This window comes from Phodopus roborovskii, unplaced genomic scaffold, assembly GCF_943737965.1.
Source record: "Phodopus roborovskii unplaced genomic scaffold, PHOROB, whole genome shotgun sequence".
In the NCBI taxonomy this organism is placed as follows: Eukaryota; Metazoa; Chordata; class Mammalia; order Rodentia; family Cricetidae; genus Phodopus; species Phodopus roborovskii.
Window position 1 is genome coordinate 8033379 of NW_026126517.1, and position 23896 is coordinate 8057274.

Sequence of the window (23896 nt, forward strand, 5' to 3'; positions counted from 1 at the left end):
CCCTTGCTGCATATGTTAACTTATGAGACCAAGCTATTTCTAGAACTTGGAAAGGGAAGAATTAAACATCCACTTCATGGAAGGTGTAATATAGGAAGCGATCGGTTCCTGTGCATTTCTCTTTATTATTTCTTTGAAACCAACACATCTCATAGGTGAGAATATATGGGATAGATGGTAATTGCCTTTTTGCTGGAGCTACATTTTCATCCTCCTCCCTTTCTCCTCCAATATTAATTATCAGAACTAAAAATAGTTCATTGTGGGCTCTGTGAGCCTCCCGGAGGATTCTGCAGAAATCTGACATCTGCGCAGGAGGCTCGGCTGAGACGTGTGTTTCTGTAAAGCTGGCTCCTGTTTGTGAATTCCATAAACACTTGCCTAGTGAAGGCTGAAGTGTCTGTCTCTCACAATGGCTGTGAGTGGCAGCCTGTGAGAACACTGTCTTTCTGAGAAGACATGACTCAATGCCTTCAGGGAATAGAGAATGCATGGAATATTTATGATCAGGAGCCTTAATTACAATAGGAAAATATGGGAACAATAGCATACCTCTGTGGTGTGCAAACAGAATGCCATGGTGTCTCTTTGGGCATGTATATGTGAACAGATGGCCCTGCCCACTCACCCCATGTGCAGAAAATACTATGCAAAGAGACTTAAAATATAGAGAAATTAGTGAGTTGTTTGCATTCATTGTCAGGGGGAAGCTTAGATGTTTGGGTAGTTGAAAGGACTCCACGTTCTGGTATATATTGAGATTATCAACCTTAAATTGTGCTACCTAAGTGATAACCTCATGATCAGCTCCCTGACTAACTGTTCAATTATTAATTCACTTGTGTACTCTAACATGCAAACATATTGCATACTGACAACTTAAAAAAACGTTTGACTGAAGGTTACTGGTTGACTGAGTCCCACCAAGTGTAAAAATGATATATGCTAGCTGGAATTGTGGATATGCACTCAAGCATTAAGCCATTCAACTGTTAGGTATAAACAACAAGTTAGGTGTTTATCTATCCTGAGTATTTCCCATTTAACAGAAGATGTTGTGTCCTCTTTGAATTAAAAATGGATTTTAATTCAAATTGTTTCCATGTTACCATACACCGTATTACAAGGTTGGTGACACTCCTTTGTCAGTTGGTGCACATAGGAGTTGAAATACATTTTATTTTTAGCCTAGGGAAAAGATAATTTGGAAGATGAATTTGCTTTAATGAAGAACATCCTACCTTCCACTTCACATTAAGTCAGCAAAGGAAACTTACCATCTCAGACACTGAGAGTAATACCTACCTGGAGAAGCTGAAATGCATTGACCTTCCATCCTTCATCATTTCTGTATGTGTAAGGACTAGTCTAGAATGTTGGTATAGTGCTCTCCCGAGCACCTCCATCTTTGTAATTTTCTTAGGATTCAAGATGACCCAAAGCTCTGTGGAAGCACATGTGGCCAGTGATCACCTCTTGAGGGCTGTGCATGGTTATTTCAGATGTTTGGTTTGAATAGAGATTCAATGGACTTTTGTGCTGGGGACATCCTGATTCAGTCTAGTTTCTCTGCTGCTTCTGAGGGGCAGTGGGCTACAGGTTCAAGGGAATTTCAACACTGGGCCTGTGAGCTTTAGACCCTAAACACTCTCCTTCCCTGAAACTTCCCTGTGGCTTGAGCAAGCTGGAAATCTCTCCAACATTTCTTTTGAAGACAAGAAGATTACTCTGAAGTTCAACAACAAAAGAATGGTGCTCCCAGGATGGCAGATCACCCCCTCCCCCACATATTGAAAGGTGCTGGGGTATGCCATGGCTTCGTTTTACCATTAGCGTTGAAAGGACAATGTAGACCAACTGAAAAGAAAAAAAGTCACGTTTAAAAGCACGAGTAACAAAATAATCTATGTTAAAGAAAATGCAGACAACTCAAAATCATAGCCTCAGAGTTGACACTTGGGGGCTACCTATAAGTTGACACTTTGCAATGGTATACACAGAGCCAACCACCATCATCAGTGAAGGCAATATGAACTTATTGCTTTGGGCTTTATTTATGGATCAGCGACTATGGTGTGTGCATGGCTTGGTTTATCTATTTATTTAGGGGACCAGATCTTGTTATGTACCTTTGAACTCCAGATCCTTCTGCTCGGCCTCCCATGTGAAGGGGGAGGCATCTTATAGGTACACATCACCACACCTAGCTTTAAAAACAGGTGCTGAACAGCAGTAACAGGGACCACAGAACTGGTAAGACACTCGTCCTTAAAACCTGGGGTCAAACTAGAGCACTGTGAACAGTGCCCAAATAAATGCTAACTTCTCTAGGAGGAAATACAAAAGGTTGAATTCTGTATCTATTGTAACAAAAGAAAAAGAAAGATAAGAAGTCACAATCACATAGTAGCTGATGTGCGAGAGAAAGCATATTAAGTGACTCAAATTTCAATTTATGATGGGCAATCAATCAGAGAAGTATTTGGACTAAATTCAGAGGCAGACCATTCTCACTGCTCTTCTTTCTGTGGCTTTTCTAAGAAACAAATTATAGTGCAAATGAATTTTTTGGCACACCAAATGTTATGTACCAACTTCTTCTTGATTAATATTACAATGTGTTGATGAAATTTCCTAAGCACTGCTTAGAACTAACATCTCTTTTCTTAAACGAAATGTGTTGATACTTGTTTTCATGGTGACTGCTACTTGCATATTCAATTTCGTGTTCAGAGCGATGGTGTGCCGGCAAGCTATTTGGATAGAAATATTGAATAGTTGCATACTCCTGTGCTTCAGATTCCTTTGTATTTCATTTTATTCTTCCTTGTCAGATTTATTGGAAGCCTATCATATGCCAGATAGAATGAAAGGACTCAGAGTGCAGAGCACTCCTTCTTTGCTGTTTCAGGAAGATAAATACTGGATCTTGTATCTGCTAGTCAAGTACTCCATCACTCGGCCACACCTTAGCAAAGGTGATCATTTTAAAGACATCCCAACACTAATGGTCTGGTGTGTAAAAGAAACACAAATGGCAATGATTGTAATAACAGGACTAGTTATTAGGAAAGTAGTTGGTGCAAAATGACAATGAAGAGAAATAGGCTGTAAATTCCATGTGTGCAAAGACTGCATTGAGTCTCCTTTTCATTTCCACAGCATCAAGCATGCTGCAACTCAGGCCCAAGTGTTAAAAACCTAGTCTCTATTGTGTTGGAGTTGATAGGTAGTAGAAGCATTAAGAGATGAGTGGGAGTGGAAGAGCCTTCAGGGATGGAAGATGTACCTGTGCAAGGGATCCTGGACCTTTGTGGTCTTTTGCTATCTGGTGATGCGGTGATTTTCCCTTCATGGTATTCTGCTTCACCACAAGCTAAGGGAAGGGACCATTCCGTCACCAAGTAGAACTTCTGTCATCTGAAACTCTAACTCTTTTTTTCCTTTGAAAGTTCTGTCTCAGGCATTTTGTTACAGTGACAGATAGATGACTGACATTATACCCTCAACATAGCACCTAATACCTTGGTTTTGAAAAATAATCATTTGCTAAATGAGAAAGTTGATGAAATTGTGAAGGGAATGAGAGATGGGAGTTGTTGCAGTAAGTTCCAGGGGGAAGGTAACCTTTGATCACCTTCTAGAAAGACACAGAAAAGAATGAAGCGATAGAGTAAGATAGAGTAAAAGGTTAATGGCAAATGACACCTGAGCAGCCATTAAAGAAAGCTTGGGATAGCCTAGACACAGGGGTGTGGGGGTGGAGAGGTGCTTTGGTACTGCCTCAACAAGATGATGGAACAGACTTAGTATATTTCCTGGGGGAGGCCTTACCATCTCCGAGGAGCAGATGGGAAGTGGGGGGAACAGGGGGGAATGAGGGGAGAGGAAAGAGGGGGAACTGGGATTGGAATGTAAAAAATAAATTAATAAAAAAGAAAGAACTCGGGAAAAAAAAAAAGAAAACTTGGGCTAAAAAGCTAGAATAAGATTATGATACACTGAGATACATATACATAATATATTCAAATAATGCATAAATGTAACTTATCTGATATTTGGGTTCCGTGTATCCCTCCTGCTCTTTAGGCATTGCTGCCAGTCATTTGACAGTGATTAGCAGTGCTTGCCACAAAACCTTTTAGGAGCCCAGAACTCTGATTGGAATCTGATCCTCCCTTTTCTTTGTCTTGGCTCTGCTGAGGTTTGGGCCTATGCCAAGGCTTGTTAGCAGGAAGGAATCAGGATGAGAGGCCAGCAGGAGTTCTTGAATCATCACAGGACAAGCAGGTGTAAGTCAACCCCATGTTAGATGCAGGGAGAAGTAGGTTAAATATAGTCTCTTCTAGATGCCTTTGTGTTACCCTCTTTCATCCCAGCTTTATTCATATTCAACAAAAGGAAAATTTGCCTCCATTATTTAATATCTTTGCATATGGCATGTTATGAAAAGGAATGGTAATAATAAGTTGAACTCAAGCTGCTTTGAAACTAGGGTAGCTGAGAAAGTTACTAGAAGCATAGAGAGAATTACAGTTTAAATTTTACAGAATATGTGGCATTGTGGTTCTTCTTCTTCCTTTGGTTTTGTATATTATCAATCTCTGACTAGATATGTCTAGTGTTCTATAATCAGACAAAAGGATAGGGCCTCCATACTACAAGATGTCTACATAAACTCTGAAGTACTGAGGAGAAGGGAAAGCCAGAGTGTTGATACATCTGTTGGAAGGAGGTACAGTATAGTTATCTGTGTGAGTAAAACTCAGTTCTTCTGCCTAGAGGAAGGATTGCATCCTCAAGAATCCTCTTAAGTCATCTAGTCCATTTACAGCATAGCTATTTCGGTGGGAAGTCAGCTCTTGGGAATTCACTTTGCGATACTTTAAAACCAAAGGTCATTTTCACTGCCTCTGGGCAAGACAGATCTGGTGCTTAGGAGTTAAGATTAGAGGATATAGTTTCCCAAAGATGAACAGCCCTGTTGGGCCTAGGCAACATGTCTTCTGATCTCAGAAGGAAGGTTTGTTTTTTCTTACCTCTACATATGATATCCCTAAGCCCAGATCACAGCTCTCCCCAAATACCATGTAATCCCAATGAAAAAGGTCCTGAGACCTGCTGGCTTTGGCCACTGAGGGAAGCAGAAGCCAGTGGGTCTGGAAAGTTTACCGAGTGCCTTTGGACTTACTTCAGTTTGTTGCTTTGCTTCCTAAATTAAGCACAAAAAATGAAATGTTTTTGTCACAAAAATGTTATTCATTTTTAAAAGCCAAAATCCATAGAACTCCAATTGACAAGTTTTATTTACTAAAGAAACATGCAAAAAGAGAAAGGAAGAAGAGAGAGACAGACATGTATCTGTTCATAATCATCTGACCTCTTCAGCATTCTCCCAAGTGGTACTTCATCCAGGCTTCATCACCACCACCACTGTTATCTTTACCATCATCATCAACAACATGGAAATTCATAAATGTGTCATGCATCATTCCATACAACCCTCTCCAAACACAATTGTATCAGAAGTGATGTCATACATAGGAAAATCCATTCTGGGGTAAGTTGAATTGATCAATTGTCACATAGTTAACAAATAGCTGAGTCAGTTTTCCTGATCTACTGATTTAAAGTCTAATTCTCTCAGCTCTGCAAATGTACTACACACTGTTGGAAAATTTCTCCAAAGTCAATAGAGGGCAAGTATCTGTTTGGAAATTCAAACACTGCTATCCATGTGCCTTAGTCTGTTTTGTGTTCTCATGATGCAAGATAACACATTGGGGAGCTTATATTAAATGGATATTTATTTGGCACATAGTACTGTGGATGGAAAGGGCAAGATCCAGGGACCATGTCTGATGAGGACCTGTACCACAGCATGACAGCAGTTAGAAGATAATCAAGAGAGTAAGAAACCATATTCACAACCATAGGCCCTTCCAGTTTTTAGAGTGAATATTAATCCATTTCTGAGGATGGGATCTTTATGATTTAAACACTTCCCCTACGGCCCATCTGCCACTTCAGCTGCATTTGGTAATGAAATTTCCTGTACACGGTCATTAGAGGACATGCATTCAAACCATGCACCATTGCTTTTAGTGGATCCATCTTTTATTATCACCAGAGAGAAATAACATAAGCACAGGTAAGAAAGATGTGGTGAAGAGAGCAATCCAATTCAAAATGTCTGTGGCTAACACCTCTGCTCTGTCCTATTGATGCCCAAAGCCCAAGTACTGGTGTTAATTTCCTTTAAGACCTTTAAATGTCATGAAAAGAAATGTGTTTTATTCTGGGTGTACATGTGCTAGCTAGTTCTTGGAGACTATCAAATAAGTGCATGCTCCATCTCCCCCAAATGCCTTTACCTTTTCAGCACTGGACTTGATTGTCTATGGGCAGCTCCCAGAGCTGAAATGGGTTTCAAAATCTTAAGAGTCTTTACTGATAGAATCTTGCAATTCAGCAAAAGGAGGGAACAGGAAGGTGGGGGGGGGCAAGAAATGGGCCATGGTCCATTGTATAGACAGGTGTTAAAGAGAGCCATCTGTTTTCTAATAACTTCTCAAAGATCTTCAGCCATTAGGACAGAGACACACTCCCTAGGTGAGGCTGGGCCCATTCCATTCCACTACCTCTCTTTGGTAGAGATTTTATTACTTACCGAGCCTGTGGTATTTTTTCAATTAATGTTTTAAAGCCCTCCTCGCCTTGGATCACACTCTCAATATGTGTTTTCCCTTCCTCCTCCACCTCCTCCTCCAGTTTCCTGAAATGACTCCTCTTTCTCAGCACCCCTACAAACTGCACAAATTTCAAATGGAAGCCAGCAGCAACAGTGCTTCAGGTCAGACAAAACACTCATTATATTTATAGAAAGTCATATTTTCCAATGCAGGCAAAAAACATTACCTCTAAAATTTCAAAGACTTAAAATATGTTAACTTAGGTTTTGTATGCTATGTAGAAATTTCTAATAGAACTTTAGCTTGAACCAGAGGCTAGAAAGTCTGGTAGACAAATACAATATGATGTCCTGGCATGCTATTAACACACCAAGGACTTGGGTTTCAGCTGTAAAGTGAATGCATGTTCTGAGAAAAACTGAAAAATGGATTTATTCACTTTTTAAATATACTTATGATTGGCCTTGTGAGAGTTGCACCTACTCTAATCATAGCTATGGAAGGGTAAAAGATATGGACCTGTTCTCAAGGAATAAGCAGACAATTGGAGAAATGAACTATCAGTTGTGATTGAACTATGTATAAAGAACATAGCATGCAGTTGTTAGAAGCTTCTTCGTGAGAGAGAGTTGGAATTTATTGTAATAGGATTCACCCAGGAACAGAATGTTTGATTTAGAGGATCACATGGTGACATCATTTCTTTCTTGAAGCTATATTGATGGACATCTCAAACAAAGACCCATGAAGACAGGACATGCATTATTACTCTCCCTTTTTGAACAGCTTAGGCTCAGGTCCCTATTGTGAACACAATTAGATATTCCCTCTTGACCAATAGAATCCCAGAGCCACACTAGCCCATCCCTTCTACACTTACAATTTTTTGTTTTGTTTTTCTGTTCCTGCCATCTATGGCGGCTCTAGAGCTTATACTCATTAAGCTTTCTGAAGTGAATATGTTACATGTGACATAACAAACAACTTTTCTGAGTTAGAAATGTGCAGAGATGTTGGACGGGTGAGATAGGAGGCAAAGGAGTATGTTGTAGAAGCCTGTGACCTAAGTTTAGTCCTTGGATCTCACAGTGGAGAGAACTAATTCAGTCTCATGACCACCACACATGCATAATGTCACAATTATGACACAAGCATACAAGCACAGACACTCACATACACATACACATGTACACACATACATACACACATGCACAGACACATGCATACACATGCAAACACAGCTACACACTGAGCAATAACAATAAACAAAGTGAAAAGAAATTCACAGTAATGAAAATCCTTATGAAAGACATTTTAATGACCAGAGAGAGAGAGAGCTCAGTTGTTAAGAGCATGCACTGCTCTTGCAGAGGACTGGGGTGTGGTCCCCAGCACCCACGTTTGATATCTCACTACTGCCTATAACTACATCTCTAGTAAATCTGACTCCCCCTTCTGGACTCCAAGGGCACATTACTTACACATGCATATACTAACACATAGACACACATATATAAATAATTTAGAAATAAAATAAAAAAATTAAAGAGTTTCTTTTTTTTCTTACTTAAGTTTTTATTCATAATCATAAACTTAACTCTGCAATCCAGCTAAACTTGGAGGAATGAGGAAAATATGGAACCCAAACAATTTCAGTGAGAGCAGAGATTACAGGGCATTGCGAGCAGATGGGGTGGGGGATGCTCTCCTGAGCTACAGAAGGAATGGTCTGGTGGGTAAGAAGCCCGCAAGTCAAAATAATTAGAGTTGTCCACAGTCAGAAATGGTGATCTTCTTGCTGGTCTTGCCGTTCTTGGACCCGAAACGCTCCATGGCTTCCACAATGTTCATGCCTTCTTTCACCTTCCCAAAGACCACATGCTTGCCATCCAGCCACTCAGTCTTGGCGGTGCAGATAAAAAACTGGGAACCATTTGTGTTTGGTCCAGCATTTGCCATGGACAAGATGCCAGGACCTGTATGCTTCAAAATGAAGTTCTCATCCTCAAATTTCTCTCCGTAGATGGACCGGCCACCAGTGCCGTTATGGCGTGTGAAATCACCACCCTGGCACATGAATCCAGGGATAATTCTGTGAAAGGAGGAACCCTTGTATCCAAATCCTTTCTCTCCAGTGCTCAGAGCACGAAAGTTTTCTGCTGTCTTTGGAACTTTGTCTGCAAATAGCTTGAAGGAGACGCGGCCCAAGGGCTCACCATCGGCCGTGATGTCGAAGAACACGGTGGGGTTGACCATGGCTGCAGGAAGATGCGGAAAGGGACAGCGGCGTCTGCCGAGTGGTTAAGGTGTTGGACTTAAGATCCAATGGGCAGATGGCCATGTGGGTTTGAACCCCACTCCCAGTAGGAGTGACTGTTGCTTATGTATTTCTGCTTCCCACTAGTAAGAAAGGCAAGATGGCTCAGATGGTAAAGGGGGCTTGCCACAAAGAGTTTCATATAAAGTAAAACAATAAGTTTAAACTATGATAGCGTCCACCTCAATATACATGCATATATATATATATATATACATATTTATATGTATATGTTATTACTCACATTTTGTTCTGAAAGGCATCATTGTATTTCTTCCCAATCTTTTTTTAAATAAGGGTTTTGAGTATTATAATCATGTTAGTCTTATTTTTGCCGTTGTGACAAATTATCTGAGAACATTGACTTAAAATGTTCTTCATAGTTCCAGAGGTCTCAATGTGTGGTGACTTGTGCTGGTTGTTCTTAGACCTCTGGTGGGGCAATACATCAGTGCAGAAATGTGGCCAAACAAAACTTCTCAGCTCATAGTAGCCAGGAAGCAAAGAGGGAATGGAAAGAAGGGACTGAGGACACACCTACCATGACTTGCTTCCTCCAAACCTGGCCTGCTGAAGTTGCTATTGTTTCCCAACAGAATCCATGAATGTCCTACAGTAGCCATGATTTCAGATCCTTCCCCATCCATCCATGTTCTAAAGACCACACCGCTGAGAATAGCTACACTGCAGATCAATGAACTTTTTGAGAACATTTAGGATTCCAACTCTTATAACATCAGTTAAGGGTTGGTGGAGATATATGATTATGTAACTACATGGCATTGTCTGAGAGAAGAATTACAAACTGAGACATATAGGCAAGCATGGTACAGAACAGAACCGTAGAGAAGAGCTCTAGGCAGAGACAGGATCCTGGAGAAGGCAGAGATACAGAGAGGAGTAACGAGAAAGAGCTACCTACAAGGGGCTACCTCAGACAGAGTTGTTAGTGCTCCCCAAATGGTAATTTCATAATAAGCTTCTTGATTAATTCTCTGATTATTGATTATTAATTCCATGGAGTACTTTAATAATTTAACAGCAACTCTGGGTAGTTACAACATTCCCATGTCTATCCCAGAGCCAGGTGTGTTCACTTTAAAATATTTTGGGAAAATTTGTAAATGAACAAAGTTATTTCAATATTATTTAACTTGTTCATTGAGTTTTGTGTTTATAACCTTAAACAGTATCTTTTTAATGCACCCATATTATGTTAAATATAAAAATACATCAAATATTGAGTGAGATTGCATTTTCTCACACAGTTCTGTAGACTAGAAAGTGGGAAGGCCATGAGAATCAATGGAGTGACTGTCCTTACTCTCTTTACTCCCTCTATGGCTGCTTGAGTGGTATTGATGGTTTTCTGATCTCTCTTCATGGCTGTTAGGAGAAAAGTCAATGAGACTACACATGTTTACATTGGGAACAGTCTAGTACCTCCAACTCTTGCATACTAATCTTTATAGACATGTTTTCCTTTTGATAAAATTCTCTCCCTCCTTACATTAATTTTCATAGTTCAAGGACAAGTATCAGTAATCTATTATTTATCATAGTATAATTATTTAACCGATTAATTGGTGCTCTATCCAGAAATTCTCAAAATTGTCTATTTGATGATTTCTATCCCCACACAGGGGATAGAAAATACAATACTGAATGGCCTCCCACTGCTTCCTTCTCCACTTTGTTCTCATTATGCCCACCTATCAGGGCTATCAAGACTTCTGTTCCTTGGACAAACAAGTGATTTCCCTTGTCAATACTGTGAATTTTGCTTTACTGTCCCCCGTACCCTCTCCTAGACCTTTGCACAGTCCTCTATGAGGCTGCTCCTGCCGACCATCCCTGGCACCCTCACTTTGCCCTCAGATAGAACCTGTTTCTGCATTCTCCTGTCTTGGTTGCTCCATCCCTGAAAATGTAGTCTTTCTCTTCATTGTTCTCTGCTCTTTCTTGTTCTTTCCTTAATTAGAACTTCATGGACATGTGATCTATTTCCAAGGAAAGACTGCTTTATATGTTGATTGTGGTCCACATCTATAATAGAGTAGTCACTGATATGAGTGAAATTGTGGATGAGTAGTTAATGTACTTACCACACTCCAGGCACATATAGTATTGCAGAGAGTACATAGAATTACATCACAACTTAATGATGGTACAACTCAAGATGTTTTGAAATCACAGTTGTTTCAAACTGATCCACATTCAAAGGAAACCAGATGTCAGATTTCTGATTTTCATCTTCTCTTCTCAAGCTAGTGATGTGCAATTTGAGCTTCTCCTCAGATGCCTTATAGCAGCAGCCACCCCAGTGTCATACTGGAAAAACACACATAGAATGTACACATTTGCAACAGAAAGAACTCTCATCTCCAAGTCCAGGTTTCACTCAGAAAGTTTAAACGGGGGATGTTAGGAAAGGTGCTCACAAGTGAGTGCTCTTGCCACTCACTTGAGGACACAGCTACATACTGAAGTTGGCCTCAATTTCTATATATCAGGCAGCTGTCAAGACCTGGGCCTGGACAGTAAGAGGCACTTTAACAGTGGCATCCCAGCCGCTTGCTTGTGTCTCACACAACATGATACCTTTGATGGTCATGCTCTTCCATTTCCCCTGCATACCATCCAGGCTGCCAGCTTATCACTGGCAGGTCTCTTTTCCCAAAGTTTCCTTCCTCCCTTTCCTCCTCCCAAGTCTACATGCTTTAGCACGGACCCTGGGACCCTCTCTCATGATACTTCCCCACCCATACTAGAGTGAGCTGCAATGCTCAAAGATAATACACACTGTTAAAAGCATCTCATGGCTCCTGCCACAATGGAAAATATCCCTTTCTTGGACAAACCACAGATAGCAACTTGTCTTCCTGTAACTTGATGAGTCTCTATTGCTCCCCATCTAGCTTTCTATTTGAAAACAACCCTGTTTATATAACACACATTTTCTGTATTTCCGCTCTCATTTTTTACTATTAAGGACACTTGCCTAGAAACAGAATCTGTGTTTTCCCTCAAGTGTTCATCTCCTCTCACTGCCTGTTCCCCACCTGAGTATATCACACTTGATTGCTATGCTGTGGAGCTTGGCACAGCTTTATTCCACACTATACAAAATCAATCTGTTTGCCCATCCATCTCCCTATCTTTATACACACGCGGACGCATGAGTGTCTCCAATGAAGTATATGTGTGCTAACAGTTTTTGAAAATGCAAGGTCTACACACATCTCCTTTTATTCTTCTGGCAATGCAGGAAATAGTATTAATCAGTTTTGTAGCATCTTAATATTTAAGGTAATCATTTTGGTCTACACATATATACACACAGTCCTTACCACTCCCATTTTTATGATAGGAAGATTGAGATCAAGAGAGATGGATTGGATCTCTCACTTCAGTATGGAAATTCCTCTGCTCATCTGGGGATTAAAATTCCCAGGGACAGACTCACTAATCCTGTGATTAGATCCTCAGCTCACGGTGCCATGAATCAAAGCCCTTGGAACTCAGAGAGTCAGCTGCTTCATAGTGCTAAAGGAAGCTGATGGAAAGGTCAAACATAAAACGCACAAAGTGCAACTCCTCTTTCACTGCACAAGTAATGAAACAGATTTTTCCCTGTTTAATTTGAGAACCACTCAGTATATGAAATACATTTCAAAAGAGAGAAAGACAGAAAATGGATTCATGTCTGGACTCTGAGTCTGGGATTAAGAGCACCTGCCTGGTTCTCCAAATCGGCTCTCCTGCCATTTCTGTGTGCCTTCTCAAACCTACCTTGCTGAGCTGCTGTGAAAATGTTGGTGGCAATGGACCAGAGATTATGTACCCTTGGGTCAGGGATAATGACCAGGAGGAGATAGATTTCCACCAAACATCAATCTTGCTTTGTGTAAATCTGAATAGGAGAGCAGGAATACTGGCAATCTATGTTCTAAGGACAAATTGTCAGTAGATATGTGATCTTTTAAAGGTTTAAGAAAGACAGGGCTTCTTCCAGAGACAAGTTTTCTAAGTTGATTTTCATGATCGGTTAAACATTAATTTTACGTGGCTCATGGATTTAACTGAGATAGTGTATGTGAAGCAGGCATCACATTGAACTGTACGCCAAGAGCTCAGGTTGTCATTTATGTTGGTGATGTCACATATTCAGAGTCAACCTTCTTTCACAATAATTAAATGGAAAACTATAGAAATAAGTAATTACTAACTTTGTACATTGCACACTATTCTGAGTATGTGCAGCTTTCAAAGCAAACCATCCATTTTCAGAATCTGCCTGACCTGTATGTGACCTTCTCACTGGTCATGGGGTAACATCTCTATTATCAGACAGACTTTAGGCATGTCATAGGGCTTCATGTAACTTTCATTTTACTTAATAACGCCCCTACAGTGCAGTATCAGTTCTATTGTTGGCAATTTCATTAGAGTAGTCTTCTGTGATTGCTCTGTTTTATTATAGCTCATGGTTAATGTTTTCCTGTACCTAATTTATAGATTAAACTGTATCATAGGCATTCATGCGGGGCAGCAAAAATGCTTCCAGCCTGTCTATGGCTTTGGGCATCTGCTGGGGATCTGGGTTAAAAAGAAAAACATTATGCTGAAAGGGATGACTGCTCTAGCTCTTGCTGTGATTGTGATCTAATCCAGAGAGATCATCACTGAGACTCCATTTCTCAGTGGGTGATTCTGCATTGTGTCAAGTCAAGGATTTGAAGTAACTATCACACCACACAAGCTTGAGGACCTAAACTCAAATCTTCTACACCCACACAAAAGCCAGACATTACAGCACCCATTTGTAACCCCAGTACTTGGGTGTGGATCAGGAAACCAAGTTGATCCCTGTGAAATTCAATTCCATCATCCTCCAGTAGCACCTCACATCTCCAATACTCCAGTTAGTGAACTAAAGAAGAAACACAATTGCAACTGTATTGGACTCTATTTGGGGGTCTTCCATGTGTCCTCTCATCATTTCTGTGCTGGGCCTTTGTGATGGATTACAACTTTCTATGCACTTTATGACAATATATGTTTGAAAAGTCAGGATCACAAGGGACAGTTTTGTCCTGATTGTTATTTGCTATCACACTGACTGGTGACATTTTTCTTCCTAGATGGAAATACTTTCTTGAAGATATTTTGTAAACAACTCTGATATTATAAGATAGATGCTTTATTTGCATCTGTCTTTTACTTTTCAAAGTGATATGTCTTTTGTATTGTGGTTACTGGTGAATGGTAGCTTCTTTGCAACTTCAGGATGAGGACTGGCTACCATAAAGATGTAAATAGAGTGTGCGGGAAGAAAACTATCAGACATATTGTCCAAATCCTGGTAAAGAGTCAGAAAGAGAGAGACAGAGACACAGACAGAGACAGAGACACAGAGCTGTTATGAGAGAGAGAAAGAGAGAGAGAGACAGAGAGAGCCCAATATTATGGAGACTGAAGACCAACATTAAGTAGACTACAGTTGGGAGAAATTTTTTGTGTTGATTGCTATGAGATCACCACCAATGGAGCTGACCTTGGTTGGGAGAGTGAGGTCCACATTTAACTGACTAGAACAAGCCATCAAGTTCTCTGGCTGACTAAGAGGAGAAAGAAAGGCAAACAGAAAAGAGACAGGGCCAAGGGGTTGTGTGCTCTCTTAGATCGAGGAAGTAGACAGGGAGTATCTTGTCTCTGTTGCTTTATGGATTTCTCATGTTTATTCCTGAATATGTATCCCTGAGTTTTACTTTTCAATAAATAATAAAAGATCCCAACACATTACAACTCGAGCCAATGTGGTGAAGCCTCCATGGACAGCCCAAAAGGACAGACTTTGGAGAACATGTCTGTGAATATGAGAGGGTGTCATCCAGTGACACCTAGAGAGGACACGCATCCCTTTATGGTGTCTTATCTTTGTCATTTCATCTGATCCTTTGTAATGCACTGATAAATGTCATCAAGGTTCTATGGGGCCCTTCAGAAAAATGATTGAAACTGATACAGATTTACAGGAACTGTATTTGACGGATGGTAGCCAGAAGCACAAGTAAAACAACTGTGAACTACTTTGCAGTTGGCATCAGTGTGTATAGGTGGGGGGTTAGCTTTAGGAATCAGAGCTATCTCGATGAAGATAACCTGATCCTCACAATGAGTTGAATTAGAGTATATCAAATTATGTCTAAGTTAAAAAAAAAAACTTTATAAGAATAAACTCCCATAGTTTTGGAGATACAGACTCTTGCCCAAGAAGGCTATTTTGGTTTTCTTCTTTTCGTTCATTTTTTTTTTTTTTTTTTTTTTTTTTTTGAGGCAGGGCTTCTATGTAGCTTTGGAGCCTATCCTGGAACTGGCTCTGTAGACCAGACTGGCCTCAGACTCACAGAGATCAGCCTGCCTCTGCCTCCCAAATGCTGGGATTAAAGGCATGCACCACCACTGTCTGGCCAGATTGTTTTTCTTATGCAATTGGATAAATTGGATATAGTTTTTTGTTGGGGGTGGCATAAACTTTTCCAAACCCTTAAATGTCTTTACCATCAGTCATTAGGTCTTAGGGAAAGCCTTACCCTGTGTTTTTCCCCATGCTATCTAGCTGCAGAACTATATGATACATTGGTCTTATGGCTTGTACTTTAGCCTGAACTTGCTATGGAGTCCCTTCTTATTGTAGACTTCTAATGATCAATAACTCAAGTGCAGGATATAGTGCTTCTATACCCTGTAGATGGCGTGCAACACTTGCACTTCTTTATGAATGATGGGCACAGTGAAATGCAATCATCCTCCCCCTACTTTTGGGAAGCAGAGGAAGCATACCTTAGACTATTTAATCTCTATTTCTCTAATGACTGCTGTAGACACAAGGCTTTGAAGGGTCTATTTCTCTTCTGTGAAATAAGCCCATCTTATCAGAGTCTGGTATTTGCCTGCCATCTTTTGTTTGTCTCTTCTATATACCAGAGTGTCATTGATATAGATAATGACTATGATATTCTATAGACAGTCTAGGTATCTTAGTTCCTGCAGAATATGCCACAGAGATGGAGTTAAGATTGTCTTGGGGAAAACCATAAGTGCATATCCTATGGAAATGTGAAATACTTCTGATTCTCTTTTCTGATAGGAAGGAAAATGATATATTTGCTAATCACATGCCAAGTTCCACAGTCTGTTTTAATCTGCAGTAACAAAAATACCACATCTGGCAGAGCAGCTGGAATGAGTTACTACTCAGTTAAGTTCGTGCCAGTCCACTGTCATCAGTCATGATCCATCTGGGTTTTGTAGAGGGAAGACTTTGTAGTATGTGTGGATAGGAAAGGAAAAATCAGATATGCTTCAAGTCTCTGAAAGATGGAGTTAGGAGTTTTACTTTCTATTCTGTTTTGGATTATAGTGGAGGCATGTGTAAAGATTTACATTAGGTCTTTCTCATTATGCTAGCTGTTAATAATTGAAGAAGTTAATATGTATGTGGGGTATGAGTATTGGAGGCCACCAGTGGCTCATCCTGTGGTACGTCTGAGGATTGAGAAATGTTTGCCATGTGGATGTATCTTGTATCTAATGTAGACTTGTATCTAATATCACCTGCCCATAGGATAGGAAGCCATTTTTCCTCTGTATATCTCCACTGTAAGAGACGAGCTTGATGGTATTTGGACAGTAGCAATGTAACTTCAAACTCACATCCAACAGTTTACCATCTCTAAATGTGTGGGTGTCTGACTCAGCTCCTGATCCCTTTCGGAAGGATGAAGGGGTCACTAGTGAATGTATCTCAAGCACATTGTAGGGACCTTTCTCACTTGACTTCTTAAATAATGAATCTTAAAACCACGTAATCTTTCAAAAACCAAGCAAGTGATGTTAATAATTTAGTCTGATAACAATTTTTAGATCTCTGATGGTCTGTATTTGATTTCTACTGTTGTTGTTGTTTTGATGCAGTCTCACTGTGTAAACCTGACTGGTGTGAAACTTAGTTATATAGACAACGCTGGTCATAACTCACAGAGATGTGCCTGCCTCTGCCTCCCCTGTGCAAACACTTGACTTGTACCCAACTTCTTTATATTGATGAAGAAACTTACCTCGTCTGTACAATATCATGTCTTGCTTCTCTTAGCCTGTGGTTCATGACCCATTTGTTGGTCAAATGACCTTTTCACAGGAGTCACCTAAGACCATTGGAAAACAGAGATACTTACTACATTACCAGTCACAACACTAGCAAAATTATGGTTTTGAAATAACAACAAAAGTAATTTTTATGGTTGGGGTTACCACAGCATGAAGAACTGTATTAAACGGTCACAGCATTAGGAAGCTTAAAAATCTTCCTTAGTTACTATATATAGCATGGTGCTGACTGTGATCATTGCCCCCATTTTACTTTTTGGATGTGTCACTTTTATTTGACTTCTGTTGTTTCTAGTCTTACCATGTACTAACCATTCTTTGGGCATATGATCAAGCAGACACTCCTGGTCTGTGAAGAGCAGCTCTCCCATAAACAGACATTGTACATCCAGTGAGTTTTACAGATAGCTAAAATTTTACATTCTACAGAAATAAAGTCAAATTTTATTTTTAATAAAAATTTTAGGGCATTTATCACCTGGAATATCAAAAAGAAAGAAAGAAAGAAAGAAAGAGAAATTTAAATGCAAATGGAGAAATAAATGACCTTAAAATAAATATATTGCTTCTTAAAATATTCCTCTACTTTTAAGCAGCTAAGATTATGAAAAATCATCAAGATATTGGTTTTGCCATACCAAGGTTTCCATTGTTAAAAAAAAAATGAGTTTTCAGGCTAGATAGAATCAATTGCCTCTTCCAAAAAAGATGAGGACGCTGTTGTATTTATGTTTTCTCTCATTTTCTCTCTTTCACCACTGGCTATCTACTGATTATACGTTGTTTATTTACATTCATGATAAAAATTTTCATTTTCTTCTGTAGCCTCAACTTCTCATGATATCAAAAAGATCCAACATTATACCTATCTTTTTTTTTAATCTTGTCATCTTTATTGTCAGATAGTTTACTTTTTTAAATTTTAATTCCCTAAATTTTATGTGTGTGTAGGTAGGATTACATTCACAGGTGTTATAGTCCCTTAACCCTTTCTTGTCAGAAAATGCTGGTGTGACACATTGTTGAACTGAAAGAACCAGGCTAACTATAATATTGGACCAAATGTGTGTTGTTGGAAAGGTTGCAGACATTCTCCCATTTACTTCGCTTTGGATATTACTAAGCAAAGTATCTGAGGACACATGGTTATCTCTTCATTGCTGCTGATATGACTTAATGATTACTTATCTTTTAATCTGTGAAATCCACTCTTGGAATGGAAAAAATAACTGTCTCAATATTGATTACCCTACACAAACATGTCCTTGGCTGTAGTCCATCTTCATGTTTTCTGGATCAATTCTCCCTTCTTTGGCATGAAATTTCCTTGGATTTTATCTTTGAAATCACCTTTGATTTTATTCTCAGCTGAATATTACAAGAGACAAATTAGTCTTACTGTAAATAATCATGGCCCAGCTTTTGTAAATGCCACTGGCTTTATAAATACATCTGTCTGTCTGCCTTTGTTGCTGTTGTTTCCATCATAAGGAACATTTGAACCTTTCTGCTTTATTAATAAAAGTAACCTTAATATTTGTTAATAGTGCTTGGCATGCTCTTTGATGTATTTGTCTATCTTCCTACTTTTCAACAGAGTCTTGCTCTAGAGCCCAGGCTGGCTTCAAGCTCACAGGCCTCCTGTTTCGGTCTAGAGCCTGAACGCTATAACGATAGGTGTGTATTATAACAATTTGCCCAAAATGTGCATTTCTAAGCCATTTTGTTACTTATGTAAGAAGAGATGAGGTTTTCTGGAAGCTTGTCATTTAGTTTGATATAACCTCATGCAGAGTTGCAAAGCTCAGTTGAGACAGGTCAGATTGCAGTCTTAATGACCTGCCTAGCTCCTTTAGAACAACTGGGGCAACTTAGACAAAGGATTAGGAACATGATGAACTCAGCTGGTTTGTTCAGTTGTATTGGACTCCATCAAATAAAAATAATAATAATTTCACAACCACGGAATGGGAGAGTGTCACTCTACCTTTGTAATAATTTGTAGCAAACATAATACCATTTAAGAGGTGAGAGATTATGAGTTTCTGAATTTGAGCAAGTAATAATTAGTTGTCTCCCTGTGTTTTAATTTTTTCACATTAAAGGCCTTTGTATCCCATTAAAGGTCTCTGTGTCACATCAAAGGTCTTTTTTCTTTTAAAGACTCAGAATGCTGTCACCCAGCTGTATTGTCATTGAAACCCTCTTCCAAAATTCATAAAGAACTGCCTGGCCTGGTCTCATTTCTCTAGACTGGGAGCTGATTGTACCATTCAATCAAATTTTACCCTGTTGTTAAACATCTTTAGGGTATTATTGGAGTCAAAAACAAAACATAATAAAATTGAATGTTGGAAAGCTCCCCTATGGAGATAATTCCCTCAGCCAGACCAGTCAGTACACATTAAATTGGTGAATTTCCTTTCTGCTACCTGAGTACTGGGTTTATTTTTTTACCCTCTGAGAAGTGAGTGAAGTGGAGGCATTGACTCACAGACACAAGGGCAAAGGTATGTTTCTCTTTAGTTATACTTGTGCAACATATATGGAAGAAAATTAAATGTATGAGTTAAGTATATTAGTGCTAGATAATGACTAAGCAAGAAAGGTAAAGAGTGTTAATAAATTCCATTAACTTCTATTTTTATGGTTTATTAAAAATATATGCCTTAAGAATATAATGTTACAACATTGTTTAATGAAATTGTAAATGAAGAAAAAGCCCAACACAATCCCTTTTTCTTCAGATACAACTAGTTCCTACCTTAAATCTCCCACATTGTACTTTGCAATCCTGACTGCAATGAATTGTGGGTTTTATAGATGCTCAGACAGAGAGGTAGTCTGTATTTTCAATACACATTAAATTGTAAATTTATCTTAGAATTTTCACCTCTAATATTTATAATTCTCATCAAGCATATTTAACTTATTTATCTTTATAGATATTCCACTAACATAATACATCACTAAAGATTCATGACTACTACCCCTATGCCACCATGGAGTGGTATGGGACTATTCTCTAAGTAGCTCTGTTAGGGCACATGGGAAACAACCTAGAGAAGATAGGGCTTGCATTTCTCACAGAAGGCCAAATAAAAACTCATTTGTGTATCCCTCCCCTGGCTACAAGGATGCAGTGTTTCCAAGATGCTAGGTCACGAGACAGGATGCTCTGAGGTATGTGGTTTCCAGAAGGGTTGAGCCTCCCTTGTGAGAGCTCAGACCAGGGAAAGTGTAGGGCTGTTTCTGCCTGCAGTGTTAACTACATTTTTTACAAATCACCAGTGCACACTCTTCATTTTTGGATTGCTGGATTCCCCTTAAGGACTAAGACAATCTCCCTTTGATATAACAGACTGTACTTCTATATTAATGTGTCAAGTTGCTGTGAAATTTACTGCCTCACTGGGCCCATTAGACTGCTGAGATTCAACTCTGTCTTCAGCATGTCTCAGTCTATCAGAGCTTGATCGTCTTCCTCAGAACAGCTTGTCCCTGTGTGCCACTGCACTGAGCAAAAGCTCTTAATGGGATGAGTGCAAATGAATTTTTTAGGAACCCAGTGTCATGTGGCACAGGAGGTCCTCTGTCCCTGAGACCCAGGCAGGAAGGCCTCTGGCCTTCCAAGGGCATTCAGAAACAATTCCATCTGGTTATTTCTAGACACATCCAGCTACATTTCACTTGGCCATGAACTATTTATCACCACCATGATGAGAAGCATCCCTACTCTGCTCCCACCTCCAACATCCCCAACAGAAATGTACATTTTACTTTCCTCTCCTTTGTTCAACTTGCCTGACTCCTTGCTTGAAGCCCATCTAAGCCATGATGAGTATGGACTTATAATTGGTGGTTGTGACAAACGCACTTCTCTTAGCAGAAAGCACAGTCCTTGTCATCTTGTAGGAAGTTCACAGGGGATCTTGGTGGGAATAGGAGAGCAGAGTGATATAAACTGATAGAGGGCACTAGGGCACTTCGGTTTGCATTCTTGGTGACTTGCATTCGTTTGATTAATACAGACAAGTCTCAATTACTACTGTCTAAACTAAAACATAGGAGAGCTAAAAGCTGGTGCATTTTAAGTGTGTTGCTATAGAAATAAACTCCAGATTGTATTAGTTAACATTTGATTTCTGTTTCCTTCCAATGCAGTGGGGGTTGGGATGAGGTTTGTTCATTCAAGGAAGAGTACAAATTAAGCCTGCAGAGTAATCACTGCAGGGTAGAATGCAAGTGTGACTTCAATATCTTGTTTTTCCCCCAGCCAGGCATCAATTGTTGTCAGTTCTTGAATATGTAATATTGCATATGATAATGCTTCCTAATGGGTGTTCCAGGAGAGTTGGAGTCCTGTACAGTAACATGTCATTGGGTGTCATTAGCAAGCTCAGATGAACACTGTTGTTTTCTTTATTCAAAAGTCGTCCGTGTTGCTTTGGCATAAAGACAGGGAGAGCTGCTGGTGCAATTTTATTTTTAACATTTTGAATCGTTGTAAGCCTAGTGAACTGTTTAATATGTTACATTCAACAAGGATGGCTCATGCATTACCAAGGCTTTGGGACTGTCACACCTTAAATTGAATACAAGTTGTAGACAAAAGATTTTTGTTGCAAAGCCCTGGAAATTACCATTAGGAAGTTACCATTAGGACTTAAGAACAAACCTGGAGTTCTTTTTTCCTTACTGTTATTTTTTATTATTTTTCAGTATTTTGCTTTTGTTGGATATAGAACATCTATTCTTCCTTGGTAGAATTTACTGCTATTGTTTCCTTTCAGGCTTTTGCTGCAATGAAGGGCTTTTTTTTTTTTTTTCATGTTGTTGTTTCCTTTGGAATATGATTTGCAAACTGAAAGCATTGCTTGAAGACTGTACTTTCAACTCTACAAACTCAATTTGGAAAATAAGAGCCTCTAATTGCACTTGTAAACAAATGACAAATGCAGGCACCATCACTGTGCAAGCCAAGTGGGCTGGGCATTTGTGTGTAGAAGCCAGTGTAATTAATTCATTGTTGAAAGCCCAGAAATGCAAGCCCAAGAGGCATTCTTGCATGAATACGACTTAGATATTAAATAAAAGTCCCTCTTATAAATCAGATTAAAATACAAATATTAAGTACCCTATTTATTTGGTCAATGCATTTTCTACCTGTGTTTATATACAGGATAATCTATTGACCTTTTAAAATTTTTCCCATTATTTTATTTCTTTAGAGGTTGATTTTAATTGTGTGTGGGTGGAATATAGGTGGTTGAGAGCAGCCAGACATAGCTGCTGGAATCAATTTTGCATTCTCCTCAAGAGCAATGCATATTCTTAACTCATCACACTAGCCCCAACAACCGAATCTTAAAATTAAAATTAGGAGAGCCAGTATTATGACATGAGTTTATTATAGATAGGTTTATAGAGCAGTTTATTTGAACACGTACATAGCTAACTACCATCTTATAAGTAGATATGATGCCTACTAAACTCTCAAGAAGCAACTGGGCTATTCATCTGAAGATAGCATCTCATTTGTAGGAATTTTCCCTGAGATCCACACAGTTTACAAGGAGACTGAAATATTAATTCTACCATTCTAGATCATTCCCTCTTGGTAAAATATTCATAGCTGTGATTGTTTTATCGGGAAGAAATATAAAAGAACTGGTTTGATATGCATGCATCATATACCTGCTATGTAGACAACTTGAACATGTAGTTGGGTTGTGTAACCACTGTATCAGGTAACCATTTTATCAAGTTTCATTTCAGTGGTGAAATTTAAAAGTTACAGAATATGAAGGAAAACATTCCAAAAAAGGGCTTTATTCTTTGTGTCAAGAAGGGTTTACATTTTCTTTACTTGTTTCATATTATGAGCATCTAAAGACTGAGATCAGCAAGACAGCAGTGCAGGTGTTTCTGGAGCATCTTCTAACTGCCCCACTAAACTCAATGATTCACCAACTACTCAAGTATAGTATTGGCTCACTTTGTAAGAAACCCAGAATCTGAGTGTAAAGCTCTCAAGTGCCACACAACTATAAAACATCCCTAAAGCTTTCAGGAGATACAGGGTACCTTCATCATGGAAGCTTTGCGTCTAACCCTGTCATGAAATACAGATTCTCTGGCTTTCTTGAAGAGGAAGGTGAGTGGTTACTATATTGAGTATTCCAACATTACTGAGGGGCTCCCATTTAATGCTCAGCACTGTCCTGCTAGTCTTTACACTTGTTAGTGGCAAGAGAATGAATGTCACAGCTCGAGATAATGAAAACCATACCCCCCCCCAGTCTCTCTTGGATTGACAAATAAAAACTACAAAAAAAAAAAAAAAAAAAAAAAAAAACTATGGTTGGCTGCTGTTCGCTAAGAAGATCTCTCTGGGCTATTTGGTGAGTGGTTATCTTATTGTACAAAGCTAGTCAATGGAGACCAGGCAGGCAGGAATAGATACTAATACATATCTGCCTTCATTTCTTTTATGTTATTCTTGCTGTTGTATTAAGAGACAAGACCAAAACTTATAAATAAAGCATTTATTTATATTATTATTAAGGCTCTTGGTTCTAAAGGGTTCGAGTCCATGGTCCTCATGGTGGGGAGTGTGGCAGCAGGCAGGCAGGCATGGCAGTGGGGCAGTAGCTGAGAGCTTAGAGAGTTCTATCCACACATATGAGGAGGGAAAGAGAGCTAACTGAAAAGG

At 39.3% G+C, this 23896-nt stretch overlaps 2 protein-coding genes across 5 annotated transcripts in view; one reads left to right on the top strand and one right to left on the bottom strand.

Annotated features, from left to right (window-relative positions):
* The window catches only part of Opcml (opioid binding protein/cell adhesion molecule like), a 507248-nt gene that overhangs the window by 327389 nt on the left and 155963 nt on the right, over positions 1 to 23896 (top strand). The window lies entirely within an intron of this gene.
* Positions 8316 to 8959, bottom strand: LOC127231415 (peptidyl-prolyl cis-trans isomerase A-like). Its single transcript, XM_051196945.1, has one exon. It carries the CDS (start codon positions 8946 to 8948, stop codon positions 8454 to 8456), a length of 495 nt encoding a protein of 164 aa, XP_051052902.1. The 5' UTR covers positions 8949 to 8959; the 3' UTR covers positions 8316 to 8453.